This window comes from Lonchura striata, chromosome 8 (genome assembly GCF_046129695.1).
Source record: "Lonchura striata isolate bLonStr1 chromosome 8, bLonStr1.mat, whole genome shotgun sequence".
NCBI classification, from domain to species: domain Eukaryota; kingdom Metazoa; phylum Chordata; class Aves; order Passeriformes; family Estrildidae; genus Lonchura; species Lonchura striata.
The window spans coordinates 33,141,943-33,160,084 of record NC_134610.1 but is presented as its reverse complement, the minus strand read 5'-3'; the positions used below and the strand labels follow the sequence as shown (position 1 = coordinate 33,160,084).

The 18,142-nt window shown below is 37.6% G+C and overlaps 1 protein-coding gene across 6 annotated transcripts in view; it reads right to left on the bottom strand.

Moving 5' to 3' along the window:
- Window positions 1–18,142, bottom strand: part of PCNT (pericentrin) — a 70,118-nt gene that overhangs the window by 17,175 nt on the left and 34,801 nt on the right. The window contains exons 28-41 of one of the 6 annotated variants that reach the window (XM_021532568.2): window positions 17,113–17,275; window positions 16,497–16,640; window positions 16,135–16,173; window positions 12,204–12,433; window positions 11,606–11,725; window positions 10,971–10,991; window positions 8,696–8,923; window positions 7,358–7,528; window positions 6,067–6,219; window positions 5,464–5,640; window positions 4,103–5,215; window positions 1,741–2,268; window positions 958–1,051; window positions 354–508 (exon numbers count right to left, since the gene is read on the bottom strand). In XM_021532568.2, coding sequence (XP_021388243.2) covers window positions 354–508; window positions 958–1,051; window positions 1,741–2,268; window positions 4,103–5,215; window positions 5,464–5,640; window positions 6,067–6,219; window positions 7,358–7,528; window positions 8,696–8,923; window positions 10,971–10,991; window positions 11,606–11,725; window positions 12,204–12,433; window positions 16,135–16,173; window positions 16,497–16,640; window positions 17,113–17,275 — 3,336 coding nt within the window. Of the gene's footprint in view, window positions 1–353; window positions 509–957; window positions 1,055–1,740; window positions 2,269–4,102; window positions 5,216–5,463; window positions 5,641–6,066; window positions 6,220–7,357; window positions 7,529–8,695; window positions 8,924–10,970; window positions 10,992–11,605; window positions 11,726–12,203; window positions 12,434–16,134; window positions 16,174–16,496; window positions 16,641–17,112; window positions 17,276–18,142 lie in introns of all 6 variants that reach the window. The other 5 variants (XM_021532575.2, XM_077785158.1, XM_077785159.1 and 2 more) reach the window with 5 other exon arrangements.

The following is an 18,142-nucleotide window of genomic DNA, read 5'->3' as shown; positions in this document are numbered from 1 at the left end:
ATGACAAGAACAGGCAGAGGAACATGATACCAGGCAGCTATGGTTGCTTCTGAAACAACTTTCTGTGAAGCCTCCAAGGCAAACCCATAAAGCAGAATAAGCAGTCCTTGTACCCCCACAATCTGAAACAGCATCAGTTATTGTCCTAGCAAAACTAGTTCAATTCTAGCAAGTACAAGCAAATGTCAGTAATGTTGTCACAAGAGATGCAAGGACAAGAACCATCATCAACTTGCAGTTTAAACCACTATAGAACACTTTTCAGTGTAAATGTAGCAGCTATTTTACATTGCCATTTCACTTTTGCTGTCCAGTTTTAATTTGCTGGTATGCTTATATTAATCATATGTTACCTTCATCTGTGGTGAAAGTATTTCCTTCTCTTTCATTGATTCCATAATATCTGGAATTATGCCCCGGTATCGCAGGTAAGCCATGACATTGGCATCTAGGTGATCTGATGTTTGTAGCTCCTGCTTTAAATTAGCTGCCAAATTTGAGCTGGTATCTGAAGGAAAGAGACAACCATCCCCACAAAGTGTTACAAATAAGGAAAGAACTTGAAAGTAGAACAACCACTTGTAAAATAACCATGACTTCTGCTTGTATGAATGCAGGGTCAGATTGAATTGGCTGGTTGATATCTCAACTTAAACAAGTTAAAAATCATTTAAGTTGCCTTTAGAACCAAAGGAGTAGTTAAGTACTTAAGCCAGGACTCAAATCCCCTGCCTCTGTTCTGTATGTAGATGAAAAGGTAAAAGCAGGCACAATATATACATGTGTATATATATATACATATGTGTATATATATATATGTTTCTTAACAAAGAACCACCTGCTTAAAGCATAGCTTTCCAATAAAAGACTACAGTAAAAGAAAATGGAAGAAAGGAGAAACATGTTTTAATATTGAAAGTAACAAAAGGTAAAAGCAATCTACAAAGTTCAACTTACTGCTGCTACATCCATCACTCATGGCAGATGCTCTTGATCCTTCATCATCTTGTAAATCAGAAGGGGTTAAAGTCAGATTATCAGCTTCTCTCATCTGCTTGAGAAGAAATTTTTCATGTTACTTTGGTTTTCTGAATGTAGCTGTTGGTTTCAGCATTTATGACAACTTTTTTACTTGTGCTGATTTTTAGCAAATCCCTACTTGATCCACGTGTTAGAGATGGCAAATACCACAATTAATGCAACATTGGTGCACTGCAAAACCATTCCATCTCAATTTTTTCCTCTTTTAATAGTCTTAAGATACCATGTGTTTATATTTAACTACCCATCAAAGCAAGGCACAAAAACATACAGCCAAGGAGAAATTTTCTTAAGTATAGACTTAATCTTCCTGTGAAATTACAGAATATAGACAATATATAAATATATGTATACAACATATAAAACACTGCTATTATCCAGTTTTGAAAGAGTCTCTTCTAACACTCAACAACAGATTGTTGAAGAAGTGGAGAGCTGTTAGAGTACACTGAGTATTGTGGTAGCAAAGGTTTTACAGGTTGATCTCAATTACTGACACATTAAGTGCAACAAATTTATCAGTTTTTATCAGAGTAAGAGAGGAACTAATAATTGTATGTCCAGAACTTCACTGGCCCTACTCCCAGCAGTGTGTAGCTTTCTACTTCTTGGAGCCTGTGGCCCCTCAATGATCCCAGGGGGACAGAGCTGAGTAGTCTTGTTTAAAAAGAATTAAATCAGACATGAAATATCACTTACCAGAAGATTCTTCTCCATAGCTTCATCATCATCAACAGTATAGGTACTTTCAGAGAAAGCTGGAGATTTTCTATCTACTCCCACTGCTGCATCCCCACTGCCATTTTCATCCATGTTAGAATATCCCAGTGATATGGAATTCTCTCCTTCCAGGGATGACCTCGTGTGCACAATTTGAAAATCTGTGTTTTCAGCTTCTGAGAAGGGTGTCAGGTGAAGCACTGGTTGAAGCTCCATGCTTATATCTTGCTTTCTCATGATCTCAGGCGAGCCCCATGAAGACATACTTGCAATTAAATTCTGGTAATATTTTGGAGTCTCTTTGTCTATGCTCAAATTGTGTTTTGGTGAATCAGGAGTTTGATGAATTTCCAACATTTGCTGGCAATGCTTTTTCAAATCTTGATCCCCTTCAGAGCTGTGGATCATGTCCAACTCCTGGCAAAAGATATTTTCTTGTGATTGCTTCATCTGTGTTTTTGGATTTTTATTGTGAAATGGCACGTCAAACATAGCTTCATCTTTTTCCTATAATGAAATAATACACATTATTTGTTTAATTGAATTAGAGTATGATTTTACAAACTGAGAAACATGCACTTAAAGGCCTTTTAGAATGGATCAATTTTTCCATTGCTTTAAGTAATTTTAAGGTAAAATTACTCTTAACCTCTGATTCTGTGACTGAGTCTAAATAATGCACTATTTGAGAAGATATTTTATATTATTTTAAATCTGTCAACATGGAAATTTAATTTCATCCTCCATACCTGTTATTTTGTCAGATACAGTGAATAATTGTCATCCCTCTCATTTTAGGCCATCAACTTAATCCTTTTGTGTTAATCATCCCTCTTCATCATCTGTTTTAAGCCCAGTGCCAGCTGCCAGGACTTTACTCATTTTGCTGCTCCTCCAGCTTTCATTTTAATACATTTCCTGATTTTCACATTGTTTCCACTTTGGAACCCAAGCATAAATATAGGAGGGGTTCTTTGCTCCTTTAAGAATGCTGCATTATACTTTTTCTAATATCTGAATGAGCTAGATCCATAGAAAAAGAAGTCTACTGTAATGAATGCTTGAAGACATGGTAGTTTATTTACTTTGCATCAACATATTCTCCAATTTTGATAATTATCCCTCTTCAGTCTACTTAAAAACTTCCACTTAAACATGGAAATAGATGTACTGACACAAACATCAATTGAAACCTTCCAGAGTCTGAGTTTCTACCTGAAAAGTGTTTTTTTTAAATTATTTAATTGCCCCCAGCATGCCAGCATTCCCTGATATCCTTAAGAATGTTACCAATTATCTCTTCATTGAATCCTCAATTAAATCAGTTTTTTTTAACAGAGATCTGACAATCCCTACCTGTATAAAAAACATGGCCCAGTAGCCACTGGACTGGAAGTCTGCTGCCTTGTTACAGACATATCCTATGGTTTGAAGTACATCAATCTGCATGGGCCATTTAACACTTTTCCCACCTATTTCTTTGTCCTGAGAGATTTCTGGGGCATGCCCTGAATGTACAGTGTCACCCAGATGGCACTGCTCCAACCTCGAACTTTCAGGCAAATAAAAATACAAACACCAGGGATGATCACATGTTTTGCATAGCTACACTCTTCATTTCTGCTTTAAAAATAAGTATGTCATTATACATAGCAATTATCCTATTATTTCTTTTAAATAAGTCATCTACATTGGATGATTATTATAACATACTGCCAAGCAGAGCCCTGAAAATCCACATAAGCTTGGCATTGAATGTTTTTCCTTTCCTGTATACTCCAACTCTTCATATAAACCTTCTTAACTAGCACTTATTACTCTGTAAGCCAGCCTTTAAAGACAGTAACTTGGTGTATGACATATTTCTACAGCTCTCTGAAAAAGGGTCACCCAAGTCCTACTGCTTTCTAAAATGGAGTGATTTAAGAATTTAAGATTAGGTTACGTGGAGCAAATGGTTCTAGAGAAGATTCAGAATAATGACAAGAAAGAATCATACTAAGTAAGAATTTCCGAAAAGAAGACATGAAGAAGTGTTTTCAAATAGTTCTCCAATAGGAGCCATGAAGAATGGCAAACAGTCTTGGTAGCTCGTGGGCTCATTGCTTGGCTTGCAGATACCCATCCTCTCACTCTCCATCCTCAATAGTTCAGGAGGAAAAAAAATTAAGCTGGAAAGAACTCGCAGGTGGAAAGAAAGAAGGGATATCACCCACTAACCATTCTTGCAGGCAAAACAGAGTAAAACGGGGAAAGTGTATTTAATTTATTAATCTAGAAATATATTATTTTAAAAAATCTCACCAAAATGAATAATATTATTAAAAATCAAATAATGTACCAGTTTAGCAGTAGGGGAAGCCAATACTCCAAATGACTGATCAATATTTGCTTCTAATTCCTGCACTCCATTTTTAAAGTCTCCATCTTTTCTTTTACTCTGGCAGAATGGCTTGAGAAATTGAGTCTCTTCATGACCTACTTGCCCCTCCAGCTTGCAAGACTCCAACTGTGAAAGAATTTCATCTCTTTCCAATCGTAGGGCTTCGAGCTCTTTCATGTGGGCCTTGATTTCACCTTTCAGTTTTGCAGTGCTCCCCTGCAGTTCCTTGATTTCTCTCAGATAAGCTACTTCTTTCTGATTCAGTGCTTGCACCTGGAAATCAAGTCTAGAAACTTCTAATTGAAGACTGTAAACATCCTGTGCCTGACTTGCACCTCTCTTTTCCAACTCTGTTTGGAGCTCTGCTGCTTTTTCTGTTAAGTACTGCAGCTCAGTGGTGTCAGCTTCTCTTTGATCTGCCATTGTCTTAATTTGCATCTCTTTCTCTAAAATATTTGCTTCCTTTTCTCTCACCTTATCTTCAAGTTCTTGAACTCGAGATGTAGACATCTTTGTCTCAGCCTCTCTCTGAGACAACAGAGTTTGGGAAACCCTGTATTCTTCCTGAAGTGCCTGGTGCTGGATTCTCAGGGAGGTGAGCTCTGCAACAGACTGCTCTGATGACTCTCGAAGCTGTTGGCATTTTTTCTCCAAAGCTTCCACTTCGGTTTTGAGTTGCAATTCCTTTTTTTCCAGTTGCTGCTGCAGAGCTTCTTTAGAAGCTGAGACAAGCTCCAGTTCCTCCTGAAGTTCTCTCATTTTGGAGTGCACTGATTCGTTTCTTCTATTTGCATCAGCATCACCTTGACAATCTACCAGTTCCTTCTTCAACTCATTCTGAAGGTTTTCCACTGACTTTTCCAAGGCAACTTCATAGAAATAAACTGGATTGTCACTATCTTCATGACATACTGGCCCAAATTGTGCCAGCTCTTTCTGAAGCTTCTCAATGACTCCATGGAGTTGCTCCACCTCTTCATCCTTGTCCTTACGCAGCCTCTCCTGGTCAAGGCGAAGGTGCTCGACCAGCGATCTGAGTTCTTCAATTTCAGGTTTTTGGTTTTCTGCAATCTAAGCAAAAGGACTGAATATTACTCTATGTAGGCAATTATTATTGCATACAGAGTTTATATTTCTCTTCTGAATCACACAGGCATTAAGTCACATACGTAACAGCAGAAAAAAACCATACATTTCAGCTGGTAATGTCTCAAAATAACCTCTACTTTCCAAAGAGAATTATCAAACATTTCATTTTCAATAAGAATCTGCACACCTTGATTCCCCCCAAAACCAAGCAATGAACATATAATACGCACTCTTACTTTATTCTCCAAAGCATTCTGCAGCTCATGCTGAAGTCCCTTCATCTGCTCATTCAAGTGGTCGATTTCTTGATTCTTTTCTTCAAGCAGTGCTTGTGGGAATGACAAAGCTGAGGAATCACTAATACCTAGGTCCTGGCTTTGCTTCACATGAAGTTTTGTTAGATCCTCCTGACCAGAGAAAACAAAAATCTCATTAGAAAGGATCGATTTTGTCTCTCAAACTAATGGCAGAGCAGAACTAGGGGCTTTATTTAAATATTCTCTTATTTACTATAATGGTGAAGAGCTCAGGAACACAACTACAGCTTCTTCAGGTTCACACCACTGTTAGACCACCCCAACCCAGAAAATAACCTCAGCTCTTGATTTAAATCAAATCACTGTAGAAGATAATGCTACAAGCATGAATCTGGAATACTGGGAGACTTTGGTTCTACAATACCCAGCATTAGTCTTGTAAGGGTAATGCAACATTCTGATGGCAAGAGAAACAAACCAAGTATCTGTTTACAACATCCTGAGATGAACACCTCAGAACTCAAGAAAACAGATCTCTGACATTTTAGGCAGTGCACTAAAGCTAGAGGAACCTACCTGCAAGTGTGCATTCTCTGCCTGAAGCTGGATGATGTTGGAAGTACTAAAGTTTTTTTGCATCTCTAACTGCAAATTCAGCTGCAATATCTCCTCATCTTTCTTGCTCAAGTTATCTTTATATTGTTCTACTTGGTCTAGCAAGCTTGCAATCTAAAAAAAAAATTAAAATGCATAGCTGTTTTAATTAAATCCTCTAAGATAAAACTTCATTGATTGTATTATTTAACAACAGGAAGTAATTTCAGCAAATTCAGTGATTTAAACTCTAATCAACTTGCACAAATAAACCCTAAATAAGTAAGTATAAAGATTGAGAAGCTTGTATTCCAGCTCCTCATCTGCAAAACCAAAGTACTGCAAAGGTGGGTTTGTTTTCATTTTTTTTAAAAAAATCTACCTGCTCACAAAAGATACATTAATCTGTATTGTGATGTCATTTAATGTAACAATATGAAGCAAATTAGCATTTGATGTGCAACAAAGATAAGCAGTCAATATAAACACCATCCTTGTCCTCCCAGAACCCAGAAATGAGCCTTGCAGTGCCAATCCCAACAACACAGACAACAAAGAGATGATTCAACAACCACACTTTTCTCTGCAGTGTGATGTTGCCATCCACGGTTTTTATCATCTCTTGCCTTAATGGGTAGCAAGGCATAGTGGCTTTGGGAATTATGATTGTTGAAATCAGACTTCATAAGAGAAATGGAAATTCCATCTTGAAGAAATTAATTTTTATTATCTTGTACTGCTCTTGAAAGAATGGTGTACAATTGACTGAAGGATCACTCCTGTTTTTCTTCTGTATACATCTTTAACTGGACTACATCACAGATATTTTAATAACAAACATACAGTGGGGTTGTATATGCATTTATACTGTAAATCCAGTAGGAGTTCCAGATATTGTGAGCAACTTCTCTGTGTTTCTTCTTAGCTTGACACAAGAATTCACCACAAACGTTATCTCAAAACAGACTAAATTACACCATTATGGTGTAGTAATATATAACTATCTAAAATAAAATTATATAATATAGAAATATATAAAAATTATATAATAATCATCTCTCACTCTCAAACAAAAACTTATCTACCTACTTCAACTTTGGAAGGAAAGGAAAATCAGTTTACAACTGACAGTGATCAGTCTCAAAGTAATGTGAATCATCACAAGACAGTTTCCAGCAGGAAGGGAGATGAGCACAGAACAAAGCAAGAAAAAGGAAAGTTCCTTGAGGCCAAAGCAACTCAAGAGTCTGTGGAACCCTCCCAAAGCTCTCACCTCTCTCTCCTTGGCCTGAAGTGCTTCCTGCTCTGCCTGTAGCTGCTCCTTCAGCACTGGGGCAGAAGTGCCATCCACTGGCACTCGGTGCCTCGCTTCATCCAGTTTAGACTGCAGGGCAGAGATCTGAATCAGGTTATTGTACTGCTGCTGTTGCAATGCCTCTTTATCCTGAAAAATTTTTTTTTTTTCATGTTAGAATTAACTGCTGTCAATGTACAAACCTACTTAACCAGAACAATCCTGTTGAAACATTTCATTGACCCTGACACACCCAGTACAAGAAGAAAAGTACATAATCCCAGTGGCCTATAAAGAAATAGGAATTCAAGACAACTGAATGCTTTTAGCTCATTTAAGTTTTTACCCCTTTGCTTTTTGTAATTCAAGTTCATCAACTTCAGAAAATTTAGCATTCAGTGATAAATTACACTTTCTCAGTTACACAACACTTCATATGTTTAAGAATATAACATCTTGTTCTTCTAGCCATTTCAAAATCTGTTATGATACCATATATGTGTCAAACTAAATCTGACAGATGGACACAGTTTAAGAAATTAAGAGTTCTGGGTAGGTCAAAACCTACTCACAAATACATCAAGTTCAGTCAGAATGTGATAAAGCAGCACTAAGTTTGTCCAACCTGTGATGTGCCAAGCTACTATAGCTTATTTTACTGAAAAAAATTGGTTTTTGATCTTCCTTCTCTCACAGTCCTTCTCAGAAGCTGGGTCAATCCAAGGGTAGGACACTGAACATTTAGTTTCAGATGGCAGGGAAAGTTACTCAGATGTATGGTAACTTTTGCTAAATGGATTGTAATTCTTAACCTTAGGCTGTGATTAACTCTGTAGTAGTAACTAAATGCTACAGGTTTTAGACTCTGGCAAACAGATCTGGCTTCAGACCCAGAGCAAGAAGGGCTACAGATTAAGAAAATTTGATTAATAACACAGGTACTTCTTAAAAACCCTCAGTGTTTGATTTTCAGTAACACCACCTTCTCAGAAACTTGCAGACAAGCTCAAAAGCAGCTCTGAAACAGCAAACATGACAACTGTTAAAAGCAGCCTTGACAGTAGGACTTTGAGATGTACTTAGGTCTTATAAATAATATCTAAGTACATACTGCTTACAAATAGTATGTAAGTCTATAACGGACTTAGAGTTTGTAGAACCAGACATTATTTAAAACTGTGGCTGTGATATGTGCCATTAATACACCAGTTTAACTCACCACTGGGTGCCACACAGTGCTGCAAACACGACTGACAGCCCCCAAAAAGCCACTGCCATGTAATGGCAATCCCATTTAAATAAAGATTTTAAAATTACCTGTTTCAGTTCAGTTTCCACTTTCTTCATTTTCTGCAGCTGTTGTTCCAAGCTGTGTACAGTCTTTGAGACCTCAGCACCACTGAGCTTCAGCTCTTGGATCTGTGCCACCAGATTTTCTATCTCTTTATCACGAGCTGCAATTTCTTGGTGTTTTCGCTCCTTTTCTAGTAACAGTTTATTGTAGGCATCCATCTTCTCTTTTATTTCTGCTTGCAAAGATTCTACCTACACAGAAATCACAGTATAGAGATATTCAGGCAATATGAACAGATTTCCTGCCAGTTGAAAGCAAGAGTCATTTCACATAGAAGGAGGTTTTACTACGGATTAAAGTGGTGCTAAAATCTCAGGTGAAAATAAAACTAAATCTGCATAGAAAGTAAGAAAAAGTTAGCTTTCTGAAATCTTGTTTTCCAAATGCAGCAGCTCTTAGATACATGTTTGATTACTCTCTTAACATCTGCAGTACTCTCAAAGTACTAGATGAAGGTATACTCTCAAAGGAGGGTTTTGGTGACAGGGTTACTTGGCTATCAGATTAAAAACTCACCAAGATTACACGAGTTATTAATAATAGCAATGGATTTATTTCTGTAACCTCAGAACCCCCTCTTCCAATATTCCAAGGAATCCCAGTTTAGAGGAAGATACCAAGAACTGAAGGATAAATATGCAGAGAGACTCCCAGGAGCCAACATAGGACAGGTATATTGCTTTCCAAAAATAATTTAAATATGAAGTGGATAGAAATTTTGAATTTTAGCTGCAGGAAAACAGTCATTCATTAATCCCAGTAATCAAGGTGAAGGCAAAGCTAGGAGCTTTGGTGTGACAGACTATCTCAGGGTGTGAAAAAGTCATTTAGCATAGTGAAAGCAAGCTCAGACAGGAAAGCAGTGGGAATGGTGAAGTAATTTGGTCAATACCCATGAGCAAGGAAGATGGGATTTTACAAAATAAATGTTTTGTTCATCAAAAAGTGCCTGAATTAATGTAAAACCCACTTCAATATTATGAAATAAAAATTCTTTGCATTAACATAGGTTTTTAGATCGTCAAAGTATTGCGCAGATATTACTAAAGCAGGAAAATGTGCCTGAGCAAATTGATGAGTCAAACAATAAACAGGGAGGGTGGTTAAGAAAACCAAAAGTTATGAACATTACATTTTCAAGCTGCTTACAGGCACAAGCATGTGTCTGTATCTTACTCCCATCTCATCTCATCAGCATCTGACCACTGCTAACCATAACACAGGTCTTACAGTAAAGCTTTTGGGTATAGAAAAATATCCTAGAAGTCTAATCTTTCTAATGCTACAAGATTTTGGCATCAGATTTCCCAAACTATGATACTTCAAACATAAAAAACACATTTTTAACACACGTTGCTAGAAAGCTGGTGCTGCAATCCTGTAGCTAACAAAACACTTCCACATAACCTTCACTCTCACAGTGCAGCTGCCAAGAACCAGTCAGCACTCTTTCCACAAAATAATCCCACTTACACATACCTTGTACCTAATAAACACCAGAGGGGGGAAACTTGTTATAACTGCTACATGCAGAAATCAGGAGTTCACTTGAGCTGATTTGGAGTGAGTTAAGCACTTATTGATGTTACAGCTGCATTAAACAACTGAACAAATACTGACATTTCCTGGCAGAGAATGCCTGCATACCTCACCCTACCCACAAATGTCACATGCTTAGTTACCATCCTTGTGTGTTTTTCTCCAAATAAGTTTTCATCCTTTCCGAGAGGTTGCAAAGCTACAGCATTTATTTTTTCAGCATGGAAAATTCATTCCCTGGAAATTCATTCTATTGAAGATATGGATGTGCAACTCTAACAATGAAGTACACAATTCCATTACTATACATAAATAGATGGAAATTAATTTAACTACTTTACAAGTTTTGGTAACAGCAAGACCACAAAAAAAAGGCACAGTTTTATCATCACCATTCCAGTATCTTTGTTTCAGGCTCCAAACCTCAACTTCTCCTTTAACACCAAAAGGCTGTTTCAGTGAATAACTGCCTGTAACACCTCTGAGCAATAAGCCAGGAGAGCTAAGTACTTCTGTAGAGGAAATTACAATGAAAGCAGTTGTTCGTTCCCTGCAAGAACTCTGCCACCTTAAAACCTGTATTCTTCACTCCAAGTCCCACCTTGACATATCAAGAAGAGGAAAAAAGCTAAAGCATATCGAGAAGGGATTGAAAGGAAAAGGAAAGAAAAGTTGAGACATTCATGCTGTTTTCCATACCTGTAGAATCAATTCATAGTTCTGTATAATGTTCATTTATGTGGGAAAAAAAAAAAAAACCAATCAAAAAGAAAAAAAAAAAAAGCAAAAGTTAATTTTGAAGCCAAGCATCAAACAAGCAAAATTGTGTAAACAAGGACTCATTTATAAACTTAAATAGAATGAGGCATGCAGGCAAAGGACATCTCCATTACAATTGTTTAGGTGGAAAAAATAAACACATTTAGAACCCAGAAGTCATTCCTCTGAGGTACTTTTTAGAGTGGAGTGTCTGCAGTGTTGTTGTCCTCCTTGGTTCATTTAAACCAGGCCCAGAGGTTCCTTTAAACCAGACTCAAACTTGACTGTAAAGCACATGCAACAGTTCTTTCCATCTCCATAACAAATAATATAAATAACAAATAACATACATTATATAAACAAAACATAACATTTCCATCTCCATAACAAATATTATAAATAATCTAAGTGCACCCTCATTGCCTAAATGTAGTTCAATCAGCTGGGGAAAAATCTGCTCTCTGGGTAATAGAGGAAAAAAAGTCTCCCAAGAGCCAGATCCCCCAGAACATAGTGTCTTGGTATTTAATTGTAATATACAAACTCCATTAGCCACCAAGTCTGATTTTACTCACCCTAGGCTCTCTGGACTGTCCTGAAGTCTGTGATTTTGCTGACAGTTTTAACTGTTCTTCCAATTTCTGAATTTCCTGCTGAAAATCATCGCGTTCATGTTCCCTTTCTATGGCTTGTTCCTGTAAAATCAGCCAGAGAGAAACAAAATCTTTTTAAAGACTTCATTACAATCCTGAGTACAAGAATAATTGGGGTTTGTTGTTGTGGTGAAGAAACTGATAACTTAAAAAATAATTAACTAATTATTAAAAATTAATCAAGACTACCTTCTAGTAGTCCTAAAAGCACATCTACAGTGACAGGGAAATAAAAAAAAAGAGAAAGCACCTTTCTGATTTCAACATGCATATAAACTACAGTTAAATTTTTATTAAAACAATTTCATTTTTATTAAAACTAAAAATTACCCTGCAATACTACAAAAACCGAATTGAAAATTTAATTTTTTTTTTTTTTTTTTCCCCATGAAACTAGAACACCAAGGTCTTAATTTCAATCAAAACTGAAAACAGCCCATTTTGGGAACCACTTTCATGTGTCAAACTAGGATGAGAATTTATCACCTCCAAACCCATGGAAACGTGGTCTCTTACTTACATCCATGAACTGCCGCTGGTTTTTGAGCTGCTTTTCAAGAACTTCAATTTGCTGTTTTAATTCCGTAATCTCCAGTAACTTTGTAGCCAGGTCTTGGTTACTTTGCAGCTGCTCTTCCAGTTCCACCTCCAACACCTTCATCTGAGAGCGTAAGTTGGAATGGTCCTTTTCTGCCTGACACTGAAGCTCAAGTTTCTCCTTTGATAAAAATTCTACTTCCTTGAGTAGACCTTAGAAGAACACAAAAATAGTAAAAGCTGTCAGTGGAGAGTACAAAAGTCAAAGATTTCAGATGAGATTAAATTTCGGTATTTTGGACAGAATCAAAACAACGAAAAATATTTATTCTTGAGGCGGGCTGTAAGAGATATCCTATACTGCTCTGCCTTAAATCCTTGCCGCTCTTCTGTCCCAAATCCCTCCTTAACCAAGCCATCCAACACAGAACTGTCAGTTCCTCCAAACTCTCATGCAAAGATCCTCCTTAGCCATCCAATAGCCAATGTTGGGCTAGTTTTTCCATTACTCCTGCCTTGTGCCATGCTGGATACTGCTGCTGCCATCTATACTGGTGAGAGAGCACCCAGACCATCTTTCCAGTGGCCACGGGTACCCAGCCTGACCCTGAAACCAGCTGCTATGAAAAAACAAAGTTACTGTATTTCTCTGAACCTGAGTGGGGGATTAAAACCCAGAGAAAAACCATGCTTACAGAAAATCAGTCCAGTTCTGAGGTTATAAAGGGAAGAAAGATGGCACATTTTCCCTATGCAGAAAAAGAAATACCAAAAAGGGAAGTGTACATAGCTGAAATTATTTAAGTTATCAAGAGTTAATTTACAGCTACAAACTACATTTTCAATCAGTTGGATGCACTGAACACACTGCTTAGGAGACAAAAACTGAAGACTTTACTGTGAACAGTCTTGGAGAAAAGCTACTTTAATTGTGAATATAGTTAGTAACCTGAAGATGAAAAGCCTGTCTCTTTTGTAGCAAAGTAAGGTCCTGCAAGAGCTCATGATTTTACTTTTCTAATGTTCCATTATTCACCTTATATGTTTTTGGTCACAGGTTATAGTTAAGTCTGTAATCCAACAAGGACCTTAAGAAATCATCCAGTCCAATTTCCAGAACAGACAATTCCCTTTTTGATAGTACGAACAATACAATGCATGTGATTTCTGACCTAATGTCATTACAAGCTGCTCTTACAAATCTTTGCTACCACAGCCTACCTACAATATTTTTTCTAGGGCTTCATTATCCAGAGATATCTAATGACATTTCTAGACCCTTGATACTAAGCAAAAAAATCATGAAAATGTCTATGTTAATGTATAAAAAGAAAAGTGTGACAGGCTTGGCATAATGCAACAACATTCACACTACACATTGGGGAAAATGTCACCACAGTGAGGATAATGGAAAACAATGTGAAACGTCTGTGAGTTCATAGGCTCTGGAAATCAAAAAAAGCCAGACAAAGAGAAACAAGGAAAGTTTGGGACAAAAACATGGACTACATGAGCTCTTGAGGTAAACAGCAATCCTGTTGTGGATTACAGTTACACTCCAACTACATTTCACTCCAAGCACTAATTATAGCCTATGTAATAACCACAATGCAATCACTGTGCCACATTGCCTACTTTTTATTTTATTTTTAAATAATCACAAGTTCATTTGGTTGTGGATGTAACTCAGGCTCTGGCAGCATGCATGAAGTGAAGACTCTGCCCTAATTTCTTTTCCAATCCCCCTGGAGCTGTGTTATACATATCCTATAGTATATGTATCATGTAATGCAACAGAAAAAAAAAACCACAAAAAGCAACAACAGCTGAATTCCATTAGAACATCCAATCCCAGCCACAGCTGCATGACAGATTATCTTTTGCCAAGCAAGAGATGGGAATAATGTCAATAAAATAGCACTCTAGTGTATTTACTAATACATGGTGCAGAGAGGAGGGCAAGGTCAAGTGCTGGAGATATTTGGGCACCCAAAGGAAGGTCATCGATTTAGACTGACTCTGAGAAAGAAGAACAAGTATTTGGAAAAATAAGCACAAGAATTTTGCCTCCGATATCCTAAGAAACATGGCTGATGGCTTCTTTTTTAGCTTCCAGAGGAACACTAGTGCTTTATGAGGAACAAAATACTGAGTTGGTAACACTGACCTACACAGTCACAGTCACCTCCTCAGACAGAAGTGGAAATTAATTTAAAAAAATAATTAGGCAAGCAGATATTACCTGGAATCAGCAGTATTTCATAGAAAGCAGTTGTCAAATTTTGGCAACTTCTAGCTCTTTCTGACAAATTTTTTTTTAAAGCACATGTTCCCCAAGTGTATAAATAGAATTTCAAGCAACACACCAATAGATCATCAGCTCACAGATTTGTTTCTTTGTAGAGACAAACCTATTTTATTAATGCTACTGCACATCATGCAATTCCCCTTAGGAGAGGCTCAGCACACCCCTTCCCACTCCCCAGATCATTATCAAATGCCAAGCTCCATTCCAAAAGAGTTTTAATTAGCAAGGCCAATCTACTCACATTAGTACTCCACATGAAAAACAGGAGGAGACGTCAGCTTTTCAAGTAATAAGCCCATGTCAATCAGCTCCAAACAATATGATTTATATTTATCATGTTTTCCACATACTACAAACAATTTCAAACCTGAGGAAGAGTACTAGTGATAGTTGGGGTGAGGCAAAGGGGATGGATTTCAGGACTTGGCCCTTGCAGCAAAAGTAACTGTTCAAGTTCTAAGGAGCTGCTGGCAAGAGCTGGGCTGCAGCTCCTGGGAGAATGTCAATCCCAAAATATACCATAACCAACTCGGTTCTACAGAGGGCAGCAGCAAATTTCAGGACAGTGAGGTCGATACCAAAAATAGGTTACATTAAAAATAGTGTTTGAGGGAGATTTGAATGGACAGAAGGAATAAAGATACAGTAATGGGTAAGAAAGCTCAGTGCAGCTTTTTGACTCTTAACAGGAATTTACCTACGTAACTTTTTATTCACCTTAGTGATTTGGTTAATCAGTTTAATCACACTCTCTGGGGAAAAGAAAATCCAGAAACAAGAGACAGTGAATATGCAAGAATCTATGAATGTATACATGTGTGTAAATAAAATTAATCTAAAAAACAATAGGAGAATTATATTTTGAGTAGACCACAAAATAATAACGTCAAGTATGAACTTATCTGATCTAAATATTAGCCACTCAGTAGTTAAGTAGGCAAACTTTAGTTCAGGAGGAAAATAAAACTTGTCTTTCAATTTGTCATCTACAAATTTGACTTCCACTTGACTTCCAAAATTAGTGTATAACTCTATGGATCCTTCCTGCTTATTTCTGGTTTCCTCTTTCATTTCTTTACTAGCCTTCCCTACCATTGTGCTTGCTTTTTTTCTGACCTACCAATCCTTTCAAGTTACATTTCTCTCATCTTCTTTAGACGTGCTTCAGTTCTTGCTGTACTTTTTTTAGCTCACAGATTGATGCCACCTCAAATATTTTTCTTTTTCCTTCCCTTCTTTAACTTCATTTACTCATTTTGAAGCTGACTTTGTATCACTAGACGTTCACGCCCAGCTTGCAACCTACTCCATCCTCTCAAAAAAATGAAGCATGCAAAATCAAAGACAGTGGCACAGTGCACTTTAAGCCTGATGGCAGCAAAACATCTTTTCACTTCAAATATTCATTACTGAATTGAATAGTCTGCATTTTGCATCATGGAAATCATAGCTTTTTCTGGCCAAGATACTTTTAAACCCAGTAACGTGTTGGGCCTAATTGTTAAGTACTATTCCTCATTGTTCAAATAAAATAAAAGTTATCAATTTATTCACTCGGCGTTACAGCAACACAGCAAGAAACAAATCCACACTTGTCATTACAAACCTGAACCTTCTTTTTGTGCAACATTAGCAACAGGTGTTCCTAGAAATCAAAACACAGACACATGCACAAGATGAACAGGGCATTGTGATCCATTTCATCTTCTGGACCATCAAAAATGTGTATGGAGCACAGACAGTGCTGACCTTCAGGCATTTCACCTTTACTGTGCCACAAAGCTCCTGATGACCTTGAGCCATATCTGGAGTGCTTTCTCCCTTTACAGGAGACCCTCTCACCTGTGTACCAGGCTGAGATGCTCATTAGGTATCAAGACAAACTGATCCATGACAAAAGGACATTGCAAAGTGCCCTGACTTGAGACAACTTTGTTGTGAGCCAAGAATGCTGTACCCTCTGCTCACCAAGAATTGCCTGCTCCTGGGTCAGCTCCTGGAAGCGTTCCCTCATGTTCTCCAGCTCCACAACAAGACGACGCTCAGATTCCTCTTTCAGGTTTAAGGCCTCTTCTAGTGCAGCTTTTTCTGCAACATAACCTTCAATAATACCTGGAAGCCAAGTCAGAATGCAAATAAAGCCATACACAAATTCATTTATTGAGAAAAAATAGTGTGAAAATATGAGTAAACAATTTTTGCCAAGCAATGGAAGGTGACATAAAAAGGAAGAATAAAAGATGATTTATGTTTATACTATGGCTAGGCTTTTGAAGTATCTTAAGGAATAAAACATACCAGTTAATGTAGTCTAAGATTATCACGATTTTACGAGGCTGACACATCACAAAGTGTCTCCAAATCAGTAGGATTCAAACGGGGATCATGAAGCTTTGATGGCCTGGGATGAGCTTACAACACATCCTCTGCCAAGGGCTGATGTTTCAAGAAACAGAATCTCCAGAAAGTAAGTTCAAATGATAGATTTAGAGCCCAAGAAATCCAGGAAAGCACATCATAGATATTGGAAGGAACAGGCTGTGGGTAAATGACACTGCAATCTCACTCAGGCTCTGTTGCTTACCCTCTGCCTTGTGAAGCTCTAGTGCCAGCTGGTTCTTGGCCTCACTCTCCTCACTGAGGCACTCCATCAGCTCCTGGTGCTGACTCACCACCTGCGCTGTCTCCTGATTGTGGCGGCTGAACTCTTCCTCGAACTGCGCGTGGTTTTCATGCATCTTCTCTAGCTGCAAGTGAGAAATTGCCCCAGCATCAGACCTCAGATGCACATGCAAGGTAATAATACTGCAGACATTGCAACAAAACCTCAATTTTTAGTAACATTCGTGCATTAAGGATCAAGTTTTGAAGTTTCATTTCTGTACTAAGCCGACTTTGCCCAAAACCTTGGGACACTTTGTTGAATCCCTGTACTTGCATACCATTATTTTTGCCACAAGTCTTGCTTAAGAACATAAGTTTCTTCACTGCACACAAAAAGAAATACATCTCTATTGGCTAAACTACTTAGCTTGACACTTCCTGAGCCACTTGAAATTCAAAGCATCCGTACATTTAAATTCTTTAAGAGATTCAGTCACATCTAATAGACAGTGAAGTCCATGTATCATCAGATTTCTGAGGAACTACACCATAAGGAAAATATGCTGGATCACAATTGATAAAGGTAACCTAGAACCCAGATCTGCCATGGCTTGGGCAAGTGTTTTAACCACCAATTAACTATGTCTCAGTAGAACCATCACCAGTACCTAGAAGGAAATTTATGCACTTCTTCCTAGGAGGGATTTTTTGAAGATGGTGAAAATACATTTCACACAGGCAGGCACATATCTCTGGATTCCACAAAATACCCAATGAGTAGATTAATTTCAGACATGTTTTTCCCCTTACCATCTTCTTTTCACTTAGGGACTTACCCAAACAAATAAATTATTGTCACACTAAATTAAATCCTCAGATGTATACAGTGCTTGCGCATCTACCCCAGATGTGCAATCTAGACACTGCAAAACTCAAGTCTGGAATTACTCAAGTTCTTTTATGATACTGAGTGCATCTCCTTTTGTCACAATTAAAGCAGCATGTAATTA